The sequence below is a fragment of the Vigna umbellata genome, chromosome 3, assembly GCF_029865625.1.
Source record: "Vigna umbellata cultivar VRB3 chromosome 3, Vumbellata_1.0, whole genome shotgun sequence".
Lineage (NCBI taxonomy): Eukaryota > Viridiplantae > Streptophyta > Magnoliopsida > Fabales > Fabaceae > Vigna > Vigna umbellata.
In genome coordinates, this window is record NC_142167.1 from 45,887,917 (window position 1) to 45,915,284 (window position 27,368).

Consider the following 27,368-nt stretch of genomic DNA (forward strand, 5'->3'; position numbering starts at 1 on the left):
TAATAATAATGATCATAAAATTACGGAGATAGATAGATAGATAGGGTGAGAGACTAACTAGATTAAGTATTATTACCACCAAACAACTGGGCAACAGGAGAAAGTTTGGACACATGGACCGACAACAAATTCCAATAAAACAGATGAGAAAGTCTCCGCTATCTAATCATGATCCTACACGATGGTCCTAGAACACAACTACATTCTGCCAGAATCTCGAGAATCACCCAAGAGCACATACACTAATATCTGTCGCAATATCTAACCAAATTAAGCTACAAGATCATATGTATTATCCCTCAAATGTTCATCCTCCAACTAACATTACACAAAGCTAATGTAACAGGTGTCTTCAATGAGTAATACCATGACAAGTGAGTAGAACCTGATGTGACACTACAGAAAACAGTGATGAGTGAAGAGTCAAGTTTACTTCCAGGGCATGCCTGAAAAGCCTGGCGTTGGGGTGGTGCTGTTGATATTGTTGATATTGTTGATGCAGTCTCCTGTGCTTTGGTTTAGTGGGCTCCCACTCCCGACCCCACCTGAAGATTCACTCAGAGTGCCCCTTGATGGTGAGCTGCTTTGGCCACCAGCTGTGGCAACCTTTTCTGCTGCAGATACATTCCTCATCCGCTTTGCAGACTTGGATTGCTTGCCATCGGAAACAAAACTAGCCAAAACAATCTACAAAAGCAGACACCACGTTTAGAGGCCAAACAAACTGACAAACACATAACATGCACTTAAAGATGAAGGATTATGAGCTTTTTATAAACTTGTGAACATTTTTTCTTCTTTAAACAATGTATGAATAAAACATAAACAGATGAATAAAGAAAACGCACCTGAACAGGGGAGGCAGCCACCAAAAGGCCTGCGACTCCACCCCCCAAAACGCGGCCGTCTGGCCCTGACAAGGACACACTCAGGCCTCCAGTCCTTCCGCCATGAGAACCATTTTCAGTAAGAAACAAAGAACCACCAAGTGATAAGATCTCAAATCGCCCCTGAAAACAAATAACAAATATATACAAAAGACTAAGAACAGATCTACTTGTCCACTATGAGCATGCAACTAGCTCAAATACAACTAATAAGAATGTCGAAATTGGAAACACACTAAATTTGTCAAAAGAATCTCTGCATTTAGAGCATCAAAATAATTGATATATATACACAAAAACATATACAATTAATAAGGATGTCGAAACTGGAAACACACTAAATTTATCAAAAGAATCTCCATTTAGAGCAACAAAATAATTTATAATAATTTATAAATATATAATTTTGACTTGAAGACAAACCTCATAAGTCACAGTTCCACCAGACGATGCAGGCTGTCGAAGTGTCACATTAGATATGGATCCATTTGCACTTAAGATGCAAACATTTCTTGAACCACTCTGGGAAATTGACATAATTCTTGCTGACAAATCCTGAATATCAAAATATACATTCAAAAAACACAATATTAAGTTCCAGCAGAAAGTCATAACAGAATTACATTTATACATCAGATCAAGGTTTTCGAATTCGAAAATTTATTTTAAATTTGTGGAATTTTGTACCCAATGTAAAAGATAACACTAAATTTTATTATTAATGACATATACACATAACATAACCCTCTTAACACAAAAATAATTCAATATGTCGGCATCAAAATAAAAAATAAAAGGAGCAAATCACAATAATAAAATACACTAGTACACCAGTGCTAAATAAAATATATGTTCTTAATATGAAAATATAGTGGGACCAAAATTATATTTGATTTCAAACTTGACCCAAGAGTTTATATAAGTTTACTCTAAATTTAGAGTTTATCCGAATTCATTCCAAAAGAAGAATTTCATAGTAAGTTAACTGCGTAGAAGATAAATTCTTAAAAATTTATTTAACTTCAGTGCTTCACCAACTTGTATCATATTCATAATTCATTTCTTCCTTTGAAAGATCAAATTGCCACTTGGTGTCTTCTACAATTAATAACACTTTCTATATAAATCTTCCATTTATGTGATCCATACAAAGTTACAAAAATAGATAATCTAAGTTAGTTCCTACTTGGCAATTTCATAAAGTTCGCAAGAGAAGGAACATATTGATCAATACCCCTATCGCCAACCACATTCATCAAACATCAGATTAAAGCTTTAATTAAAATATAAATGTACTGATAAGAGGCATGGAACAGAAATTATCGAACAGGAATGCACAAACAAAAAAAATAAAATTATCTAGAAAAATAAAAGACCACAGCAGTAATTCTCAACCAAAATAATTTACTTAGTATTTTATAAGATTAAGCAAATACCTCTCCAGCTTTCACCGTAATGACATGCGGAGTAAAGAAACCTCCTGGCCCTGCACAAAGATTCAATCAGAGAATACCATCCCAAGTACTGAAATTTAATCCATAATTTCTTGGGCAAAACAAAGCAAATTTCTTCAAAATAATAGTAAATATAAATTAGAAAGTAGCAATCTAAAATAGCAATCCAATATAGCATTGTACACCAGAAAATGAGAAATCGCACATTCAGGGAAAACAAAAATAAAATGCACTGAACAAATGGGAACAACAGCAACAGCACATGACACACGGGCAAAAGAGTAATTTTCGAAATCATAGAATAATAGATCCCAGATTATATATAGATAAATAAATAATAAAAAAATATAATAGCAAATACCCCTCCATAGACACACACTCCGAAGGTGGGGGAAGAAAAATAAAACTAAGCAAAAAAAAAAAAACATGCTGCTGTCGGAAGGTATATACAGTTTTTAAAGAAAAAAAAAACAGTAAAGCTTATCCTATAAAACAACAGACAAGAAGAAAAGTGAAAGGAAAATTGAAGACAAAGGAAAAAGCAGTTACCAGAAAACTTTGAGGTTTTCTTATTCTTGTTAACAGAACCACGAGGTCTGCCCCTACGCTTCCCGGTTCCGGCAGAGGCAGAATCAGAGAGAGGAGCCGTCGGAAATGCCCCACCGGAATGGCCAACAGGTACCGAGGCCCCACCAGGAGGAGAGGTAGTGTTCAAGCTCAAAGCCATGCCACCATCAGGCCCGTATTTCCTGGGCCTTCCCCTCTTTCTCTTGAGTGTCTCAGTAGAGTTATCCACCATGCCCTGGGGATGGGTATGGCCCAGGCCCAAGCCCGGAGGCACACTCACTGGAGAGGATTCACCGCCGTTGATGTTGTTGATGTTGATGGTAGGGGCGCCGAAAACCGCGGCCCCATCAGCAGCAGCATAGTCCATACGCATGTTTTGATGAAGTTGAGGTTGTTGTTGTTGAGGTTGGGATTGAGGGTTGTGCATCCCAACCGAGAATTGGTCCCTGGTTACCACCATGTCAGATCCCGACATGCTCATGTTTAGGTCTCAGTGCAGATTCAAGAACAACAACAACTGCAATTTGAACATTGTGAGAACTCAGGTTAATATAACCCCTAGGGTGATCCTATTATGGTATGTCTTATCATAAGTGGTAACTTCATAAATCCTCCCTCTCTCTACACCCTCAATACAATACAATCGGCATCTTTCCTTTTTCTACTTACATAGTACAACTACACAATTCAAATTCAAATTTCAAAATCAACTAAGTATTGCTCATAAATGAAACCCACACATTGTTTTACTTTCCTCTTTAAATTTTGCAGTGGATTGCAAATTTTTTACCTTCCTCCCAAAACCCCAAAGGAAAGAGGGAAAACAAGGCACAAAATCCAAACCCTAATTTTACAATCCAGCAAAACAGTAAAAAAATCTTCAGAAATTGGATGAAATTGCAGAGTTTACAGGAGGAGAATTTTGGTTAAGATTGTGGTTTATATTAAATATTGAATTTTGGATGGAAAGAATTGTTTTTTAATTTGCAGAGACAATCGGGTTAAAAAATAAAAGCAGAAAAATATTGGAGAGGAATATTGCTGACATAGGAAAAAATAAAAAAATATGTGCAACTTACCAATGAGTTTGATGGAAAATAAAATTGCTGAGAGTGAGAATTATGGCAGGGAAAATGGTGAGATTTAGGATAGAAACGCGATGGCGCTCCCTTCTCGCAATAGATTTGATTTCTTTTCTATTATATATTTTTTTAGTTTATTCTTAAATATAGGTCTGAAAACATGTTTTTCCTGGTATGCCCCTAGTGCTATAACATTAATTAATTAGTATTTTGAAAAAGGAGGTAAAACAAATATGCTAAAATTGGGTTTGGTTTGGTTTCAAAAAAGAATGGGATTCAGTTTTGATAAGCTTATCCCGTTCATGCACTGCCCTTCCTGACATCTGTCCGTTCTTTTTTTATTATTATTATTTTCACTCTCAACTTTATATTTAAGCTCTTAAAAAAAAACTAAGTTTTGACATAAATTAAATTAGAAATACATAAAAAAAATTATAAATTAATTTTGATAGAACTTTTTTTCTTAGAAGCACTTAGGAAAAGAGTTTGTCTAAACATGTTAATAAAATTCACAAAGTTATTGGTATATATTTATTATAGTTTTATAATTCTTCTTTAATAACTATACTTAAATAAATATTAAATACCTATAATGAATTCTATGTATTTCTTTCAAAATCAAGACTATAAGTGGAATTTGCAAAGTCTGTTCAGAAAGACTGGAAGTTAATACTTCTGAAAAATATAGTATGTTATAAATAAATTAAAAATATATTTAAAAATGAAAATAATTAAATTATTATAATACCTAATATAAATTTTTTACACATAATATTTTTTTAATAGCAAAAGCCAATAGTACATAGAAAATTTTAAAAATTTAACTGTGTTAATAATATCATTTATAAATGATATTATTACTATTTTATTTAATGTGCAATAAATTAATATTGATGGGTGATTAATAATTATGTGTCATATCATTAATGTTTTGAAAGTAGTAAATACACTATAGTCCAAAAAAAGTAGTAAATATAATATTTATTATACTATATATATATATATATATATATATATGGGGTTTGCTAACACGCGTACGTCTGTTTTTCAGTTGGTATATTTTACCAATGTGTATCGGATTTTAATAGACAAAAATATCCTTATATATCATAAAAAACTCAAACCCTTACTCACCTCTCTGGTTCCTCTCAACCCTTTCTCTTTCATCTTTCTCACTCCAATCTTTCTTTTCTCTGTCATCCTAGTGTAGCCCCAATTGAAAAAATAAAAACACTTGCCGTTAAACAATCTTAAAAAAAATGATTTTATAATGAGTTTTCATCTTATAATTTGTCTTATCTAATTTTATCCAATTTTCACAAGCATAAAGGAATTGGTAATTGACCTGGAAAAAATCAGAAATACTCGCTGTTAAACAATTTCTTACAAAAAATAATTTTATAATGAGTTTTTATTTTATAATTTTTGTCTTTATCTAATTTTCACAAGCATAATGACATCAAAGGAATTGCTAATTGGCTTGGAAAAAATCAGAAACACTCGTTTTTAAACAATTTCTTACAAAAAAATGACTTTATAATGAGTTTTCATTTTATAATTTTTGTTGTATATAATTTTATCTAATTTTCACAAGCATAATGACATCCAAAAGAATTGGTAATTGGCCGGGAGAGTTTTTTTTAGAGATGTTGATTCAACGTATGCAAATGATGAAATTAGAGAGGTTAGTGAAGATGGTGAAATTGAAGAGATCTTGAATGAACCTTTGCCTGAAGGTGAATATGTCAATGACTCAACTATTTACAAAGGCAAATTGTTTAAAGGCAAGTGTTTCTGATTTTTTGAATTGGAGCTACAGTAGGTATGACAGAGAATTGGAGTGAGAGAGATGAAAGAGAAAGAATTGAGAGGAATGACAAAGGTGAGTAAGGGTTTAGGGGGTTTGAAAATACCCTTAACCTTAAAACTTAGAATCCACGATATATAAAGATATTTTTGTCTACTAAAATCCGGTATCTATTGCTAAAATGTACCAACTGAAAAACAAGCATACGCACGTTAGCAAACCCATATATATATATATATACTCACATGTATTTACTTCAATTTTATGATAAAAAATTATTATTACAACTATAAAATTAAATATAAATAATTTTATAATATTATTATACATTTTTTTATTTATTTTATAAATAATTTTTAATTAAAATATGATCAAATCATAATAAAACAGATAAAATTTAAAGAATCGATAAATGATAAAATTGATAAAATAATTATTTTATTTTAAAAAATATTTAAATATAAAATTAAAAAATTAAAATGAAAAAAGATCCATTTATATATTTAAAAAATTATTGTATAAATAATACTAGATATAACTTATTAGAATTTTTTTTATAAAATAAATTTAGTATTTAATGGTCCATAAGTATTGATATATTATATTATAAAATAATTTTAAAATAACAATGATATTAATATTTATTTGCATAAGAAATATAATGCCGATTTAATAGTTAATAAATTATATTACTGAAATCATTTAAGTAATTTTCAAATAATATATCTCTATAGTCATATGTAAGTGAACTTAAAGTTTTATTAAGGGAAGAATACAATTTTAATGTTAATATATATTTCAATTCATATATAAAATTTTACATAGAATCACAGAATGTGAAATACTAGTAAAACCAATATTCTTAGGATAACTTTTTAACTATCAAAACAAATGGTTGTAACCAAAGCATCTTAGAGATATTGAAAAAGATTATTATTTTAAATTCAGATGCACAAAAATTATAAAAATAATCACATTTTTTTTTAAATTATAACATTCTTATGAAATAAATCTTAGTATAAAATAATAATGGCATATTATGATATTAATAAATGCTAAAACTATTTACTTCAACAGTTATATTAATAAATCTTGTATTTTAATGTTATTTATAAATTTTTAATGCTGACATATTTTAAAATGTGGTAACTTATAAATATTTAAAATTTATTTGAAAGATACAAATTACATAATTATTACATATGCATAAGTTAAATATTAAAACTGCCCACATTTAAAGTTCTTTATGAATAATTATGAAAATCAATTTAAAGGGGATAGGTAAAAACAATTTATATTAATACATAATTATTTTTCCAACTGTTTTCTTAGAAAAATTAGTTTTATATTTTGTCTTATTATATTTTAAAATCATAAATTCATAATTTGAAGAAATATTAAATATGTTTTTATTCTTTAACTTTTATTAAAAATTGTAAATATTATTTTTTAAAATTTAGTTTAATTTACTCGACAACTTAAAAAATGTGTAAATTTAGTTATTTTAGTTAAATTTTATAAGATTTATTTCACTTTTCAAACATATTTTATAATACCATTTAGATATTCAATTTGACATATTTTTATTTTAATGTTAACTGAACATCAAATAAATTTAACAAAATTTAATTAAAGAAAATTGAATTCACGAGTTTTTAAAGATAAAAAACTAAATTAATTCAAAATTTTGAAAATAAACTAATTATAATTTTTAATAAAAATTGAAGAATTAAAAACATATTCAATTATATATATTTTATTGACATATGAAATATAGTAAAATGTAAAAGAACGAAATATTTTCTACAATTAACTTTAATACTCTTACTAGTTTATAAAACTCATTGAAGAGTAATTACTAATGTAAAAAATATTAAATAAAAAATCATTAAATAATAATAAAGAAATATTTACACATTATGTTTTACACACACACATATTACTTTTAAATATATAATTAAAATTAATATAAATATTAAATTATAATGTATTCAATAAAATAGTATATAACTTCTGTAACAAAATGTCTATAATTCCAATAATAAATAATAAAATTTATATCTATTAATGTATATGTGGAGTCTGCCTGCATTTTATATTTTAATATTGAAAATAAAATGAATGTGATTAATCTTTTTTAAATGTTATATATAGAGTAATTAATCTACATGTTATAATACATTACAAAATAATATTTTTACTAAGTTAAATGTAATATAAATGAATTATAGTAATATAATTTTAATTGAAATATATAGTATAGTAATGTTAACATAAAGAATTGTAGTTAATTATAGGTAATAATATACTATATTAATGCTAATAACATTTTTTTAGAGAACTTTGTATTAAAGATGTCATTAAATATTTTACTGTATAAATAAGATTAATTATTTAATATTTTACCGATGAAATTTAAATAACTAATATTTTATACTTTTGAAATAATTATTAGTATAAATAATTAATATTTATACTAATTGAAGTTTAGAACTACCAAATTGATTAGGCAAAAGTCAAAGGGTGAGTTGATTAGGCTTAAGAGTCGAGGTGAGCGGATCCGAGTCACTCGATTAAGCCATGTTGGTCTGTATCAAAGATCGAGTACAATTGGTCCAAGTCGAAGGGGCAATTTTAGTTAACCTGAATAGAATATCAAGATGGATCAACCCTAGTCGAAGGTTGAGATAATTAATTTTGGTCAAAATTCAAGACAAGTCGACCTTCATCGAAGTTCGAGGCGTGTCGAAGCTCGAGTTAAGTTAATGTTTTCAAAATGGTTAGAACCTATAGTAATTTGGCCTTGAGCCGGGTTGGATAGAAAAAATATTAAAATTTCGATAAAGGACCAATTTTAAGCAAGCTCGACTTACTAAAAACTCTGCTCACTCGGGTAGAACCTGTCTAATTTTACTTTTTGAGCTTGCTTTTGGATTATATTTTGGAGTTTAAGAAGATTTTGGATTTGTATTGTATTTTTTTTATTTTGAATTGGTTTTGGAATTTAACAACATTTCGGATTTAAATTTACTTAGATTTGAATTAAAAAAATTTGTAACTTTTTTTAAATGAAAAAAGAATTATAATTAAGTCAATAAGTCAACCCATTTAACCTACTAACCCATGGTGAGCCATATTAGTGAGCGAGACAAAAAAAATCATTGTAGGCTAGGCTAAGTGATCCATTTTGACAGCACTAAGTTGAGTAAGCCCATACTAAAGGTCAAGCTAAGTAGGCCCCACCTTAAGACTGAGCCCAATCGGTTGGAGCCAAAGGGTTGAACTAAGCCAACTCGGGCAAAAGACTAAGCTGAGTTAGTCTAATTGAAGGTCGAGACCAGTTGGCCTGTATCAGAGATTGAGACAAGTCAACGTTAATTGAAAGTCAAACTAAGTCGATATAAGTCAACATTGGTTGAAGTCTAAGACAATTTGGCATTAGGCTGAAGGTTAATTCGAGTAGGCCTAAGGTGAAGGATGTCTATTCAAGTAGACCTAAAGCGAAGGTTGAGCTGAGTAGGTATAGGCTGAAAGTAGAGTCAGATCACCAAAAATGGAGGTCTAGTTTAGCCTGACTGAATCAAAGAGTTAAGCTGAGTCGACTCAAACAAAAGATTGAACTAAATCGACTGGAATCTTGAAGCATTGCTATAGATAGAAATGAGTTGACTCGCCGAAGTTTAAGTCAAGTAGACTCATAATCAAGATGAGTTGACCTAAGCTAAATGTTGGGATTAAATTGAATATGAGTTGACTTTTTTATATCTATGTACTTTTTTAATCATGATTAAGGAAGAATTTGAAAACTCGTGGAATTTCAACTTTTTTTCAGTGTCTATAGTTTCAGTTATTTGAAATAATTTTTTTAAATTTTTCTCTAAACCAGTCATTTTACTTTAATAAATTTCAAATTCTTCAAATAAATTAATTATTTTCTAAATATAACGTAATTTCACGATATGATAGTGTAATTTTTTTCACCACTTCTAGTGTCAAAATTTTTAATATTTTCTTTTTTACATTTAAGATGAATTAAAATAAAATAAGTCGAGTTAATTATATTTTCACAATGAGATTTTAATCAACACTCTAATATAAATTTCATTTTGTAGATATGAGATAATATTTATTTATTTAGTCCAAAATATTTATGAGTAGAGTTTGCGATAATTTTAGTAATTTTTTTTTTTGTAAATATTTAATTTTAACCATTTCTTCTTCTAAATATTTAGTTGTAAGATTAACAAAACCTTATGTGTTTGTATTTTTGTAATTGTGAGATTAACCTCAACCTTGTATAACTATTCTTTTACGCTACATTACCTTCATTGATAAAGATGAAGTAAGAAACCTTCCAACGAGTGAATGAATTGAAGATTAAGAAGGACAATTAATATTAAAATTGCATAATTTTTTGCATTGGACCTTTGTAATTATACATTGTAATTAGTTTTTTCATGGACACTATTTTTCTGAGTTATATGGTTTATTGGATTACCTAATTAGTGATGAGCCAATTAATCTTGGTTCATAATATAAATACTCTATTATGTTACTTTTATCAAAAGATTAAAAATCATTTTATAAATTGAAGTTTGTGTTAGAATCTTTGGTAAAACTTTGTATTCTTATTTTTTTTAATTGCAAATACGGTAAAAATTGTCGAAAAAAGATCTTTCCCTAATTTTTTATTAAATGTTCATCATATGGTATCATTTGGTTAATTTCTAAAAATATTAGGAATATGATCATAATTAATTTCTCCTTGATGATTGTAACTCATCTTGGATGGTTTAAGAACATTTAAACATCGTTTAAATGTTTTAATTAAACTTGTTTTTCTTAATTTTGTGAATTTTGTATTTGAAACTCAAGTTTTCATAAATTTAAAAAGTGTATCATGATAAGTTTTCATCATTCCTTTGCGAATAATGGTTAGGGGATAAATGCTAACCATTTATAACAAAACCATCAGAATCTTAGATATTTAGGAGAACTAGAAATACTATTGGTTTAAAAATCGAAAAAATATCAAAATCAGAAATGAAGGCAGAGAAGAGAAGAAGCTCATCCGAAAGGAATGGCTTCCATTTCCTGGTTCTGTTGTGTGCACGTGCGACCCACACTCTGCAACTTCACACCCTCTCAGGCAGATAAAGGTCCAACATTTCCCTACCCATTAACTCCATTTTCATGTTCTTCAATATCAGTCATCATTTCGCTCAGGTTTTTTTTGTTCAGGTCCATCGCTTCTCGCATCCTTGGAACATCATAAGACTAAGTCATGCTCACTGTAAGAATTCAAGTATTACCTTTTTGCTTCTCAATTCCCAATGTTTTATGCACACACAACATGGTCTTCATATCTGTGTTTGTTCTTTCAGTTCTTCCATCGAAGAAGGACGTGGGGTTAATAGAAGGCAACTTCTTCTTCACACCGCAGTAGCAGTACCTGCATTTGCAGTCCCCAATGCATTGGCACTCACTGGTGATTTTCTCATTTTCTTTTTAATTAGTTTAAAAATAAATTATGTGTCTTGGATCCGGTTTCATAGATATTTTTAGTGCTATTTTTCAATTCTGAATTGAAGTTTCATCTGCATAATCTATGTCTTATTAATTATAAAAACCAATCTTCAATTCTGATTGAAAACACTTTCAAAAACATTTATGGAACTGTGTGTATGTTTTGTTGATTAATTAGCTATATGCATCGTATAATGTTAATTTTTGCGAGTCTCAGACGTGTCTGAGGATGTTCGTGTGTACACTGATGATGAGAACAAGTTCAAGATTGAGATTCCCCAAGGTGAATTTGAATTGAATTGCAAGCTTTGAAGAGAAAGTTAAAACCATAGACTCAACTCAACTTCAGTTTCTTGAATTATATACTCCTTGTGTTCTTATGGCTGAATCAGGGTGGCAAGTGGGAAATGGAGAGTCTAATGGATTTAAATCAATAACTGCCTTTTACCCAACAGAAACAGCCAATTCCAATGGTGTTATTCTCAGCGTTTATTTCTTCGCAATTTGAGTTTCTGATTTTTTGTCTCTTCAGCCATCATAATTTCTTCTTGTGTAAAATCATCTGCTTACTGTTGTGGCTTCAGTGAGCGTTGCCATCACTGGGCTGGGACCGGATTTCACTAGGATGGAATCCTTTGGCAAAGTTGATGAGTTTGCACAGACTCTGGTGTGATTTCATGATCAGATTTAAAATTATTACTTGGTTTAGAGTTTTCTTTCTCATTATTCCACCCAATGCTAAAATTTCTCCCTTTTTCGTTAAAATGAATTCAACAGGTTAGTGGACTAGACAGAAGCTGGCAAAGACCCCCGGGTGTAGCTGCTAAACTAATGGATTGCAGATCATCTAATGGTGTGTACTTTTACTTTTGAAATTGGTTCGTTATGGTATGTGTTATGAGATTATAAGGAAAAAAATTAAGGATGTTGTAAATTTTGTCCTTCTCTTTTTAAGTAAAATGTGACGAATTTGCGAAAACCATTCTTAAGGAATACATGTTTTAGTTTTTAGATCCCTATTCATATGCTGACATGAGCTTAATGAACCATAGAAAAACTTTCCCAAGTTCTGAAAACGTGGGGAAAACCCAAAGTTTCAGTTTTTAATTCAATTCCAATAATGGATCAGGCATTTATTACATCGAGTATTGGCTGCAAAATCCTGGTGAGAGTCGCAGATATTTATATTCAGCTATTGGGATGGCATCAAATGGTTGGTATAACAGACTGTATACGGTGACAGGACAGGTTTGTGGCCTCATCACAACTCACAACATACACTGCAATATCTGTTCAGTCTAATTCTGTTTATGCATGCAGTTTGTGGAAGAAGAAACAGACAAATATGCTTCAGAAGTTCAGAAGGTGAACTTGTTTTCTTTTTTAAGTAATCCTTTATTTAATAATAGAACAAAGGTTACGAAGTTACGATGATCCAAGACATGTAGTGGATAAGATGAAGTAGCGTTGGTCATTGAAGTGGCTTCTAAGTTGTTTATTGAAATTCAGCTTCCACTTGGTTTCTGCAGGTAGTGGCATCTTTTAGGTTCATATGAAGAAATGGTTATGCCGAGGAAGAAACCTTTTCACAACCCTTCATTTTGTTTTTCTATTCCAATTTGGATTTTCTTCAAAATTGTTGAATGAAAGTAATATAAGGTTAGTGTCAGTAAGATACCATTTGAGATGATTGATAAGATATTTTACAGTGATTGTGAGTGCCTCTGATAAAACTTTGCCTTAACTGAAGCAGCCAGAAAAGAAATTAGTGGTCATAGCCTTGATAGAATATGGTTATGAACAAAGGATTCTGTGTCATATATGTCCGATTCACAAATTTCTGGAGAAAAAACCTTTGAATAAGAGGTTAAACTTGTTACATGAATAATCTCCACCAATAACTTATTACTTCCTGCCTCCATTCAGTGTTACTACTTCCATGTTTTTTAAGTCTGGTTTAAGATTTTTTCTTGACAAAAAATTATGAAAATCAATAAGTTTTCTTAATTTCAATAAAGTATTTATCACATGAAAATATAAATTATGTAATTAATGTTTTCTTAATACTTAAAAGTTATAATTAAATAAAAACAAAAAATTCAAAAAGAGTTTTGAAATATGTTTTATTTTTATTTAACTGTTATATTTAAAGTTTTAGATAATATTAATTTCTTATTGTCATTTATAATATTTTTTAATTTTTATAAAAGAATAAGAGAGGAAGTAACATTCAAATAATTTTACTACACAGTACAATGTTTAAAGAAACATATCATGACTGCAAACAGAAAATCTATACCTATACATACAAGAGATTCTCTTTTTGGTTAACTATTTTTCTAAATTAAATAAATAAAAAATCATCTACTAAATAAATAAAATTGTCTACAAAATAAATATACAAAGACTGTCTTGATTAAATTATAAAAATTATTTATATTTATTTTTATAATTATAATTTTATTACTTTTTGTTATCACAAAAAATAAAATGAGTTGTCATGTTTACTATAAGAAGGTTGATTATTGAAGAGTTGCTTAAAATTATAATATTGGTCCAATTATAATACAACATTATTGGGAGAATGAATGTTTCTGTATTTGTTTCATACTTTAAATTCATTTATTTAAATTACTTTGTTGATTCAAGAAAAAGGCTCGTATGCATCCGCTGCATATCCAAGCAAAGCATTACCATATTACATGTACAATTGGTTGAAAAATTTAAACGACCCTCTACATGAAGAAAGAGTTGCAGGAAATTGAACAGTCTCGTAAGACCCCGTCAGAGAAAAATTGAATACATTCGCTAAACCTAAGATCAATAGCTAAATTGAGACTTATCAATAGCTAATTGAGACTTCTTAAACATGGTTCATCTTTACACTATTTCCTTCTTGGCATTCTCCGGCTTTTGGAGCAGATGGTTTATTAAATAAAAGAGTGAGTTGATCAAGGAAAAACATATTTTTCATTTGCTCCAGCTGCTGCCTTTCTTTTTCCATCAGCAGGTCTAAATCTTCAAAATGGACAAGCTTGTCTTGGATACTTTTCATCTGCAGAACAGAATATCCAGTATTTAGCAAAAATAAAATAGAACTTAGTAAATACAAACACCATCAAGATAAACTTTGACCAAATTAACCTGAACTTCTATAATTGCAGAAATTCCTTTTTCCACATCTAACTCTTCCTTCTCAAGCTGTATATGTGCATGCAATCGAGATCCTTGGAATGAATCTGAAGTATTGCTACCATTAAATGGGACACTGGCATCTGCATAAAACATAAAGCCACAATTCTGCTAAGGAAATTGAGTTTAAAAATTAATGTCTCCATTTTCAATTCACAGAATCACATAGATCATGTAACAACTACATAAAAAAAAGAGAAAAAAAATGAGTTTTCTACGGGCGTGTACAAAAGTTAACCACTGAAAAGAGGAAATGATAAATTTAGTGCACTAATGTAGATGCAAATATCAGTGCAAACCTACATTCAGAAATTATTCCAATCAAACAATTCAAGAACACAATGCAGATCGGTCCATCCATTCCCAGATAAATTACTTTAATACCGATGACATATCAACTCATTCATATAAGTCTGTAATCACCTTGCAGCAATGTACTCCTTGGAAATGACCGATAATTTATTCTAGTTGCTTTGTAAACCTCAGACAGAGTTGTCAATGCAGCTTGAGCAGCAGCCTGTGCAACCTCTGACCCGGCCAAAGCAGACAGGAAAGCAGCCTGCAAAACATTGTATAAGAAAGAGTTAATATATTATATTTATGACACACAAAGACTTCCAAAGAGATCTTTCTCCATTAGTCAGTTCAGCTATCAATAACTGTGTTAAAAAATCTATCCAAGACCATAGTAATTAGCTGTCATTTAAGTTAATTAGCCACTATGGAGCTATTGTGTGGCGGAGTCCCTCGGATCTGCAATCTCGAAGACATTGCCTCGCACAAACGGCTATTGCACTCCTACCACCCACACAAAATCTGTTAAACTTCCCCCATACAGAATACAGAAACCTCGGTTCACCTTCACGTAAGGATCTAGGGAGGATTCCTCTATCAGCCTCTGTCACCTCCTACTTCAACCTCCTATCATCTCCACAATTCTCCAACCAATTGAACTTTTGAGTTAATATTATGCTAGTTTTTATGCATTTTAGTTTAATTTGCATAGAACTTAATTGATGTATATCATCTATTTCAACCACCATGCAACTTCCTCCATCTTCCCACAATGACATCTGGTATATGATATAATGGATTCTAATATTCCATGATCTGCTATTGACAACACTGGTAACCATCTAATTATTAAGATATAGCGCGGTTAGTGCAGTTCGTTTTTTCGTCTTTCTATATAAAGAGAACAAGAAAGAACCTGGGTCATATATAAAGAGAGCAAGAAAGAACCTGAGCCATAATAGGATTGCTTGCATCTGCAATAGGCGTGAGACGCATTCTCTTACTAGATTCAGCTGAGGCAACATTATCCAAATCAGATTCAGTATCAGCATTAGTTACCCTCTTTAACTGATTAGAACTGTCATCAGTGCCATTGACAGCAGGTTGTAGTTCATAACTCTGGAATCGATCAGAAAAAGGAAGCTTCAAAAAATGAGCAACACACTCCTTCTCAGTTCTGCCAGCAACATGCTGAGATACCCTCTTCCAATCATCACCATAATGCGTAATAGCTTCCAGAAGATTTGTTGTCTCCTTTTCGCTCCAATCCGTCTTTGTCTCCTCGCTTATCTCCACTCGCCTAAACTCCGCAGAGCTCACACCAACTCGATAATTGCCACGAACATAACACCTCGCACAAAGAGTCAAATCATACTGCACACACTTCAGCTTTTTCTCTATCAAATGCTAAAGAAAACTTAGATGTTGTAGTTTAGGTAGATCTGGGGAAACTGTGGTATGGTCCAGACCACCATGGCCATAAATCATAACCATCACGTGACTCATAATCAAGTTCCACTAATTATTTGTCATAAATTAAAAAAATAATGCATATATGTAAATTAATCACATATATGGAGACATGATGGTCTCTGATCATACAACAATTCCTCGTGTATTATTTTCCAATTAGTGTTAAAATTTCACTAGATAACTTATAGTGTCCTTCAATGTAAACATCTATACTCTAAATTATCGAGATAGAACTACAAGTATCATAGGCTAATAACACCAGATATACTAAATTGTTTCTAAGTTGTGTCAAGACAAAAAATAATAGATAAAAAGTAACCTTGTCACAAGCAAAACAAGCAATGGTACAAACGGCTTTGCAGCCACTGCAGAGTCTCTTCGTGTTTTGTTTAGCGGGAGCGGAAGAAGATTCGGTGTGGTTGGACGCAGAATCGGTTTTGGTCTCTTTGTCGTCCCACTTCAAGGGTTTGGCCAGCGACGAAGACGGGTGGTAATTGATAAGGCCCCAAGCTTCAAGAAAATCGAAGACTCTGCGGATCGAACCGACGTCTCCGACGAGAGTTTTGCGGACATCCGTGAAGGTGATTTTTCGGGTGGGATTGTACCTGAAGAACTTGACGATAGAATTCCTGTAGTACTTGTAAACCCTAGGGCTTTTGGAAGCCGATTCGAAGAACTCGGGTAGGTGACGCACCTCGCTTTCGTGAATCGAGTCCCACGAGAACCATCGAGAGTAGCTCGGGACCACGATTACGTTCGCGTCCGCGGAAGATTTCGGGTCGGACAATGGCGCCTCCGGCTTCACCGCTGCCAACGCAGGCTGCGGGGGAGGCGGTGGTTGCTTCGGGGGAATTGGGGCCGGGGGGGTTTCCGCAGAAGAAGGTGAAGGTTCGGCAGCAGAGGAGGGGGCGGAGGGGGCAGAGGTGGCGGTGGTGGCCATGTCACTGGGCCGCCCTTATTACAAGATTCGAATTACGTATCTATGTGATTTTGAAGTAACTAATTAAGAGTTCATTCAGAAATTGCAACGGATCTTTAGAAATAAATAAACACGTCAGCTCAAATAATGTGTTATGAAATTGAAATCCAAATATCTTTTTATACTTTATGGATGTTGTAAGTTCTTCTTCAATCAAAATGTCTTTTTATGCCTTTTTTTTTGTAATCTATGTTTACAATATTCTTGTAAGATTTGTATTTTTATAGCTTCTTTGAATAAATTTCAATCTTTAAAACTTGAAAATATTTAGAATGTCTCGTATGTTAGATGTCACAAAAAATAATAAAATAAATAAATTATAGAAATCAATAAAAAAATTATTAAAATCGATCATCTTTTAAAGAAAGAAATACAAACGTGGGAAGGATTTGTTTTAAATACTTCTACCTAAAATGTCTTGTTCTAAAATACAATTTCTAATACAAAAAAGCCCTATTTTAAAACACTGCTTAACTTTTAATAATTTAAAAGTTTATTTATAAAATATGATTTCAAAATATGTGATTTTAGTACTATTAAAATAACTAAATATATATTTAAAACACATAAGTCATATTTAAAGCACTACTTGCCCTTATTTATTTATTTTAAAAAACAAACATTCATTTTAAAAAAATATATTGCCCCTCAAAAGTGAAAAAAAAAACTTTAGTCAATCTTGTCTTGATACATTTGTTCTCTCTGTTTAGATTTTCATTTTTATTCAATATTTGAATTATTATTAGTATTATTATTATTATTATTATTTGCCAGTCTTTTATTAGTAAAATACTTCATTATCATTCAAAATCTTTAATTTTCACGAACTTTTCATTAAGAAATCTTAATTTCACGTTTTATTTCTTAAATCCAGAACTCTTCATTTAATCATTATAAGTTATCATTAAAATTCAGGGGATAAAATGATTAAAAAATTATTAAGAAAATCTGACCATGAATCATTTTATAAAAGTATTTATAAATGACTTATTTATGTTTAAATTAACATTAAAATTAGTATTAATACAAATAAATTTTAGCTCTTCACACTTTTTTTAATATAGAGAACTAACCTAATGTGACATAATTTAAAACTTCATTTTTTTATATATAAGAAATAAATCCATATCAGGGAATTTCTCAATCAATCAACTCCCTTCAGTTCTCGTGAAGGAATTTTGGTGCTGCACGATACAAAGTTTCTTCTTTAAGTTTTCTTCTGGATCAAGCCTGCATTGATACACATACCTGCATTATTAGTCGTCACCAATCTATGCGTACGTATTACGTAAACTACTACGCATTACATAAACCTAATGCATCATTGTGATTACAATCCAACCCAATGTCAAGCCGAAAAGACCACGATTTGCAATTATTGCGATTCCACCATTGATTACAAAGAAGTTGACATGTACAAAAATCAGAAAAGAAAGTGTGAACAGTAGCAATTATAGAGTGAACCATGACGAAAAGGTTGAAAATTAATTCAAGAAAATGTGGAACATTTGACTCCGTGCTGAATGACGGTGAAATAATAACACTAAAGGACCACTGCAATCCTCTCTAATGGAATATACTGATGGTTCTACCCTGCATAATCGGCAGGATCTTAAAATCATAAAATTACACCCGTGTCTTCTAGTAGAATCCCTGACAACTACTATGCACAAAAATCACATTCAATGTGATGGACCATCCATCGTCACACAATGCACCAACATTGACAACTATCTACAAACTCAATGCTGGACAAGACTACAAAGAATCATATTTTGATTCAGACGTGATTTTCCTTTTTACAGAAGTTTATTCCCTACGTGGCAGCTGGAAACCTATTCCAGCACCCATTGATTCAATACTACTGCCACTCTTCTCGAGTACAGGTAGTATTAGGTATAAATACACTAGTGTAAATGTCCAAATGGAAAAGCAGCCCGCACATTCCAGTTTCCTTCGCCATCTGGAGCGACTCAGACACAACTTGGTGAGCATGACTATATGACCTGCATATCATAACATTTGTTAGATAGCCTAGCTAAAGAATATAATTTGCAGTGCCAACTTTTCAATTTCAGATCAATAGAAAACAACGAATATAGGAATCAGATCCCCTAGAGCAATAAAACCTTCATGCCATGAGTAAATGAGACCCAAATATCAATAAGATGCCAAAATAAAATATAGCAGACATAATGACATACTTGTATAAAAAAAAAGTTAATACTATTATATTGCAAACCTCTATTTACTTAGAGAGACGGACAAATTAAGAATTGTACATCAATAACATGGCGAATTAATACCCTCACGAAATAAACATAATGAAATATGAACTTTAACAAATCTTGCAGTCACTAATTTTCTCTCCCCTTTTTTACTTAAGATTATAATAGGAGCTATTCTTACCAATTATTACAGCAGGAAATGAGCCAAGAGAACTGAGTTTTTAATTCAGACATGGCTCACTAATATTCAATGTGAGGCAAATTAACAAGCAGATGTTACCTGGAGCTAATTGACCCAGCCTTATGAACTCAATTGTGTTAAACTAAATAGGATTGCAAGTTACAGCTTAGAATTAGACAAAATAATCTCAAGAAGGATCCCAATTCCATAATAATTTTAAGAAATGTAAGATGTCTATTTACTATTCTCAGCTTATTAAGATAGAAAGTAAGTTATCAATTGCAAGTTTAACCCATTTTCACCATCCTCATCAAGGCAATGTAAAACAAAGCAACATACCTCTAGAATGCAAAATAATTAACTTCCAAGGCTAGATTGGAATCCCGCCACTCAAGTAGCAGTTCCACTGCTCTTAGTCCTGCTGCAAACTAAGGATACCTGTAAGATGATACTTTCAAAAGATAAGTTGACATTGGAAATAAAGAGCCTCACTGTAAGATACAAAAAAAAAATAGCCCACCTTATTCGCCCCCTCACCCAGCTGTTTGGTCAGGACCACCACCTTGCATGAACTGAGGAGAAGGAGCAGGAACAATAAATTGCGGTTGGCCAGGAACCGGTGCAGCAATTCCTGAAAAATCAACACACTAGCAAATCATTTCTCATCCTTTTACACAGAGACTAAAGAAGTCAAGAGATCCCGCATGGATGCTTCAATGCCTCATTCTACAAGTACAAACACAGACAGTACCTCTCCAAACTACATATAAAAAATATCAAACACTCTTCACATATTTGTTATGCACCACCAATCAAAACACCATTTTTAGCTATATTTAATCAAAACTGCTTCGTCTCAGACAATACCATGCTCCAAATTCCAACATAAATATGAGCACAATAACTAAAATCACCTATTTAATAAATATTTGCAGGACAATATGCCAGTAACTTAAATTTCATTGCATTATTGGCTTATCAGTACTTGCTGAAAAGTAAATGGTTCCATGCTTACGTATTTTCAAGTTAATGTTAATTCCTATGGCTGCTGAAAAGAAAAATGAAGAAAAATATATGTATTGCAGCACTCTTGCAATCACACGAAATTTGGGCATGTGAAAAGTACAAATTAACATAGCAACAAAAGGGCACATCCTGAGTCATAGATGAAAATTCTTTAGGGTTGACAACAATACCACTGGGAAATGAGGCTTGAATGGCAGGCATAGGTGAAGTTGTTATGGCATTAACATTAGATCCCCCATAGGGCACAATCTGATGACCTGGTACTGTATAACCCTGCATTGCCGAATAACCATGACCACTAGGTACAGCCTGACCCAATTGTCCATAGGGGTAAATAGTTGTATTCACTGTTCCAGGCACTCCATATAACTGAAGGTACTGTTGCCCCATATATGGGTTATACAGACTCTATTAGACAAGATGGAAGTTGAAAAAGGTCAGCAGTGAACAGACAACAAGATCAATTCTCCTAAGACAATTAAGAAAGGTAATTCAACCTGTGGGTAGATGTACTCTGGTCCATATGCCGTATACCTGCAAAGATAAAACAACCACATATAATGTTGAAAAGATCACCTTTATAGCATGATTCTGGTGTAATACATCCTGATGAACAATTTAAATGTAGTTAGGAACGCCTTGCACACACTGAGATAAACAAACAGTTACTAGTTCGTTATATCCAATTCAAATAGGCTTTGCAAACACAACAAAACAAAAAAAACTAAAAACCAAATCTCTCAGGATTATGCTCTCCTGATTAACCACTACTGCATCGCGAAGAAAATTGACCTTAGAGGCCATCACCGTCACTTAACACCCAACAAAAGTGAAATGTGAGTTGATAACGAGTAAAGTAATAAACGTACAGAAAAATTGTGTGTAGATATATAACCAAGTACAAGGAACGAACAAAATAATGATTTTTAGCAGTGAAAAGAAATCTTTCAAATTTGTTTTGCAAACCACACTCACCCATATGGAGGGTAAACTAATCCTTGTTGATAGGTGTAAGAAAGCGGTTGCTGGTACCCAAAGCCTCCAACATAGCCACCGCGAGGTGTTTGCACACTTCCAACATAAGGGGAGGCAGGTCTTACCCGTCCTGTAAAAGTTAAGAAGAAGCAACCACAAAAATAAAAGCGATCTGAGTAGGAAGAATAAACTAGAACGATTATGTTGATGCAGACCATTACACATCTGAAGAAAGTTGTTGAAGCAAAATAAACACGTTGATTAATCAGAAATTGCAAGCAATATGTTACTAGATCAGACAGACAGCATCACGTGTAAGTAAATTTTTTAAAAACGGTGGTCCATACGAGTCAGAAGATAAGTTTAGGGAAATGACAGTACTAAACACTAAGGGGTGGAAGCATTCGATCTCTTTCCATCACTACTTATAACTTTATCACGAAATCAGAGGCACGCCAATGTGGAAGTCCGATAATGATAATAATATCAACAACAGTAAACGACAATGATGATGACGTCACTGACGAAGCCAACATGACAATTAAATTTTATAACGCAGATTTGCAATGTAAGTTCAGCACGTTACATAGCTAAATTCATTGAGAGCGAGGAAGATGAATCAGACACGATACCATAAGGCAAAGGGGGTCGTGGTCGACCAAGTGAAGCTAGATTACAGTTCGCCCTTCTACCATCAATAACAGGAGTTGGATCAGCACAGGCTCTCCTTGCAGCCTCGGGATCCCGGAAAGTCACCTATACCCTCCAATTCCATGCACACGAGATAAAACCAAGTCATTCTACAGTAAATGTAAATCATATAATGGAATATGAATCTTCGGATAAGACACAGTCCGAATCACACAAAGCAACAAACTTCTCAAACGGCGTGTTGTGTAGTGTTGGTAGTGACAGCACAACAGCAGTAATAACGAATAAAATCCAAAAATGGAATAAAAGAGATACTCACGAAACCATAGCCCTTGGATCGCCCTGTGTTCTTATCGGTGATGACGACGGCCTCGAGAATCTCGCCGAACTGCTCGAAGTAGCGGCGCATGGTTTCGCTCTGAGTCTCCCAGGCCAACCCTCCGACGAAGACTTTGGTGTAAGTGGTGTCTCCGAAAGGAGAATTGAGTAGCTGAAACCCCGAACTCGAACTCGATCCCGAACTCGGACCCTGGATCGCTTGGTACGCCATTAACAACGATCACTATGCTCCGCCACAGGCACACAACAACAGCAGCAGCGGCAGCAGCAACGGAGAGGAGAGGCAAAATCAATGAATCACGCAATGAATAGAGATAAATTGAGATTTGGGTTGGGCTGCTAAGACATGGTAAGGAAAAGAGAAGGAAGAAGAATTGCGTGTGGGTGTGGTGTGCGGAGAAAACCAAAAGGAAAGGAGAAGAGAGTGAAGATTTAGAAGAGATATACTGAGAATCAAAGGAAGTATATATACAGAGAGAGAGAGAGAGGAAGGGGAGATCGAAAGGCACAGTTTTGAGAGGGTAACCTAGGGAATTAAAAGTGGAGAGAAAAAGGGGATTTGGAAATTATATTCTTTATATATTTAAAATTAAAAAAAAAAGGAAGAATGGAAAAACCCTAGAATTGTGGTGGGGAAGAAGGGGAAAGAAAATTGAAAAAAGAAGGGTGGTGGGATAGAAGAGTGATTGGAGTAAGAAGGTGAAAAAGGTGATGGTGAGAGTGAAAAAGAATCTGGGTTTTTGGTAGAAGAGAAGAGAAGAGAATCGACAAGAGAAAAGGGTTTTGGTTTTTAGGGTAATGAATTGTGAATTATGAATTATGGTTGTTGCAGTTGTTGTTGGTGACGATGATGTTTGTTGACAGGGTGGAGAGATGGAGGAATAGGAGGAAGAGTGGGAGAAAAGTGAAAGTCATTCATTGTGGCTCAAAGAATGAAGGAAATTGAAAGGCAAGAGGAAGAAGCAACGGCCACAAAGAGAGAGACTTGGATCAAAGGAATGAATGAGTGAATCAATATCAATAGGAAAACAAAATTAAATTAATAAATAAAAAGGAAAAGTAGAACCAGGGTTTCAGTTTTCGACACTTCAGTTTTCCAAACCCAACTGGACAGCCTGCGATTGTGGTCACCCGGGACCCACACACTTCCTTCCTTTCTTTTCACTTTCTTTTTGCAAAACAATTCTATCACAATGTTTTCTGCAATTCAATATTTTTATCATTATAAATATTATTTCTAGACCCAAGTTTACATGTTTTTAAATAGTTCTTAAACTTCTTTTATATTATCTGTTTTCAATTTCTTTTTACTAATTTATACGAAGTAATTATAGGACACGATTTTGTTGCTTTTTTATTTGAAAAGTTTATTAAAAGAATAAAAAAATAAACCTTTAAGTTTAAATGTTAAATAAAAAAGTTTAATATAATTCTAGCGTAAAGTTATAGTTCGGTTTATATCTTTGATATATTTTAGTTGTAAATTTTCCTTTAAAAACTAATACCTAATATTTGAGTGGTTTATATTATTATATTAAATAATTAATATTTAAGTTATTTACTTTATTTCACATGTTTTAATTTAGATATCATTTGAAAAATATTTAAATTTATTATAATAAGATATAGTAAAATATTTAAGTTTGCTAAAAAAAATATCACTATAAAAATATTTATACCAGTAAGAATGTGACACTCGGGCACCCGGCATTCGTACACTGACTAGGGCAGGGAATGATCGTCGGTGCAAGAGACACGAAGTGCAAGAGGCACAATCAAAGAGCGGTTCCTGGCAAGCTTCCATTGGGAGGGACACGTGGAAGAATCGAACATACACCGGAATAAGAGGGATCTAGAGACTGTATAGGTATGGGACTATACAGTTGAATGATAGCTTAAAGGAATTGATTTGGCTACTCATATCACCAAAATGCATTTGCTTTTCGGTAGCTTAACCCATAAGAACTTCATGGTTAAGCGTGCTTAGCCTGGTGTAATTGGAAAGCCTTGTGTTGCAACCCTTACCATTTCTAGGCCCTTCCTCCAACTTCTAACACCTCTAATTCATGTTTTTAGACCTAATTGAACTTATCTAAATGATTATAAACGTTCCTACTACAATTCTAAAGTGATTTAGACTCAAAATCTACTCTAAAACACCAAAATCAACAACTTATGGACCCAAATCCAATTTTACTACTTGTTTTAGACCAGTTGGGCTTCCTAACAAGTCAAAATTGACCTATATGAGCCACCCAAACAGCACAAGAACACACAAGACCTCCAGTGCCCAAAATCACTACCTCACTTCCTTTCAAGTGACCCAAAACACTACCAATCCTCTTAACTTTCAACATACAGTTGTTACCTTAGATTTTACTCATCGAACATCCTCAGTTGCAGTCACACAACACATTTAAAGCAGTTCACAAGCATTAGTTCACAAATTCACAAATGAGCATTTCAGCACATATAATTCCATACACTTAAAACTTAAAAACGCAACCCAAACAGCACAATGATGCATAAATCGGTCCATACACCTAACATATAACAACTTATGAGAAAGTATTCTAGCTCCCCTTACCTTAGAGTTAAACAGTCCAACTCACAACACTGCTTCCACAGTACCCTACTCGGTGAAGAACTTAGCAGTACCCTACAAACACCGAAATAGTGATGGAAACAACTCTTAGAGCTCGAAATTTAGCAGAGAACAAAAAAGGAAAAACACAAGACGCATGCAACCAACAAAGATTGCATGTGCTAGGTTTAAGAACAGAGAAGAGGTTGCATGCAAGGACTTACCAGCCTAGAACCCAAAACGAATCAGACGGTTGTGAAGCCCTCTACGTCGCGAACGTTTGAGCGCCACCTAAACAGAAATCCAGTAGCTCAGTGAAGAGAACTGGAAGGGAAAAGACAGATATGTGATAGAGAGAAGACAAAGAACTTGAATAACTGAGTTCTTAGAGAGAGAATGAAAATAGACTAATGAACCTGTTCAGAAATTCGTATTTATATTAAAATACTAAAGCTCTAATCACTCTTTTAAAACCCAAATTTTAGGTTCTTACATCTTACGTTAAATTAATTTTTTTTAAATATTCGAAGCAAAATATAAAATGTTTCTTATTAAAATTTAAAATTATTTAAACAAGCAAAACATTCATACTATAAATATTTTTTATATTAAATAACACAACATATACTTCATAAAATATTTCAAAGAAACAGTTTTGTAAGAAGACATTTAATTTTTACATTTTGAAAAATCAAAAGGCAAAATTATTTAGGAAATCTTTATGATTCATTAACTTCAATATTTTTTAATATAGAGTTGGATTCCAATTTATCGGGATCGATTGAATATCAAAATTAAAAGAAAAACAAATATTTGGCTTTAATGAAATATACATAATATTAAATTTTGTTAAAATTGGGATGGATGAGGTGTTAGTATTTGTTTTGGAATTTGCATGTAAAGAGCCCACGCGGCTGTGACACGGATTGATGGATACTGTGCATCTCCGGTGCAACTGTTGGTGACTTGTCAGCGACGCTTTCTCAGAGCAACAGAGCTCGTTTCATTATTTGGGCGAGGAAGAAATTACTCTTTTTTTCTTTTTTTAATTCTGATCTCAAGTATATAAAATATGTAAATTAATTTTTTACTTTCCATTTTAGTATACAAATAAATTACATTGTATATTATATTTTCTATTAAATGGTATATCATTAGTAATTTAAAAAATAAATAAATCTTTTGATGAAATTATTAAATTAAATTTTATGTCCTGATATTTTTTTTATAAACAAAATATTAAAATTAAAAAACATGTTCAAATTACCATATCTTATTATATTTTAAAATTTATATGTCAGGTTAATTTATATATATATTTGATAGTTTGAAATCGATATTATATTTTACATATATAATTTATGTGAAATAAAGTATGAAATGAAATGTCATGTAACAATATGTTTGGAAAAAGCTGTGATCTAATAGAAAAATATTTAACAATGTAAAAACCGATTTTGATGGGAATTGCTGTGCTGATTTGATATATGGTAATATTTAATTATTTAAATTATGTATTGTTTCTTGTTTTTTAATTGATTTTGTTTAAATTTTTTAAAATACTTATTTTACTTTTTGGAGTCAAAGACCTTGTCAATTATCAGTCGAATGATCAGTCGAATGGTCAGACAATTGGTCAGTTACACCGTAGAAAAGAAAATCAGACGGTTAAACTTTTGACTTAAGGTAAGTAAATAACTTTGATTGAGCTAATAATCAGGATTAAATAAATTTGAATTATAATTAGGTTAATTCGTATAGAAATTCTATTAACAAATTATAAGGTATTTAATACACATTAATTATTTTTATATTTGATTTCAAACTTATTTTAGTATTAAAGTATCTTTCTATCCATGTTGAAACAAACACAAATATGAACATTGAAAAACATAAAGAGAATGAGACAAAAGAACTTGTATCAGGAACTTATCAACCCTATATACCCGTAAACTTGTAATTTTTAAGGTATTTTAAAAAATTTATAAAAATACTAATAATTTAACACTTTTTCTTCACTCTTATTCTATTATAATATTTAATACTAGTAATATAGAAGATAGAAGTGAATTGAAATATCACATTTTAAGTTAACTTTTTTTTTTAAAAAGACATAATTTTGT

General features: G+C 31.9%; 4 protein-coding genes across 4 annotated transcripts; 1 reads left to right on the plus strand and 3 right to left on the minus strand.

The window, feature by feature from the left end:
- Positions 1-46: 46 nt before the first annotated feature.
- On the minus strand, positions 47-4,123 carry LOC148202685 (AT-hook motif nuclear-localized protein 10-like). Its single transcript, XM_088110614.1, has 6 exons — positions 3,988-4,123; positions 2,891-3,425; positions 2,324-2,373; positions 1,311-1,442; positions 849-1,010; positions 47-687 (listed from the first exon to the last, which is right to left on the minus strand). Exons 2-6 carry the CDS (start codon positions 3,387-3,389, stop codon positions 430-432), a joined length of 1,101 nt encoding a protein of 366 aa, XP_087966740.1. The 5' UTR covers positions 3,390-3,425; positions 3,988-4,123; the 3' UTR covers positions 47-429.
- Positions 4,124-10,801: 6,678 nt separating this feature from the next.
- On the plus strand, positions 10,802-13,035 carry LOC148202686 (psbP domain-containing protein 3, chloroplastic-like). Its single transcript, XM_088108538.1, has 10 exons — positions 10,802-10,956; positions 11,039-11,090; positions 11,182-11,285; positions 11,541-11,606; positions 11,716-11,796; positions 11,908-11,990; positions 12,101-12,176; positions 12,453-12,571; positions 12,644-12,688; positions 12,853-13,035. The coding sequence occupies exons 1-10, from the start codon at positions 10,878-10,880 to the stop codon at positions 12,877-12,879; spliced, it is 732 nt and encodes a 243-aa protein (XP_087964664.1). The 5' UTR covers positions 10,802-10,877; the 3' UTR covers positions 12,880-13,035.
- Positions 13,036-13,994: 959 nt separating this feature from the next.
- LOC124834959 (SWI/SNF complex subunit SWI3B-like) lies at positions 13,995-17,317 on the minus strand. The gene is made up of 5 exons (XM_047309798.2): positions 16,602-17,317; positions 15,758-16,183; positions 14,939-15,074; positions 14,468-14,598; positions 13,995-14,378 (listed from the first exon to the last, which is right to left on the minus strand). Exons 1-5 carry the CDS (start codon positions 17,220-17,222, stop codon positions 14,187-14,189), a joined length of 1,506 nt encoding a protein of 501 aa, XP_047165754.2. The 5' UTR covers positions 17,223-17,317; the 3' UTR covers positions 13,995-14,186.
- A 1,410-nt stretch (positions 17,318-18,727) lies between these two features.
- LOC124834956 (uncharacterized) lies at positions 18,728-23,666 on the minus strand. Its single transcript, XM_047309793.2, has 8 exons — positions 22,642-23,666; positions 22,304-22,427; positions 21,672-21,801; positions 21,194-21,230; positions 20,867-21,104; positions 20,191-20,301; positions 20,010-20,108; positions 18,728-19,267 (listed from the first exon to the last, which is right to left on the minus strand). The coding sequence occupies exons 1-6, from the start codon at positions 22,870-22,872 to the stop codon at positions 20,204-20,206; spliced, it is 858 nt and encodes a 285-aa protein (XP_047165749.2). The 5' UTR covers positions 22,873-23,666; the 3' UTR covers positions 18,728-19,267; positions 20,010-20,108; positions 20,191-20,203.
- Between the last annotated feature and the right edge of the window lie 3,702 nt (positions 23,667-27,368).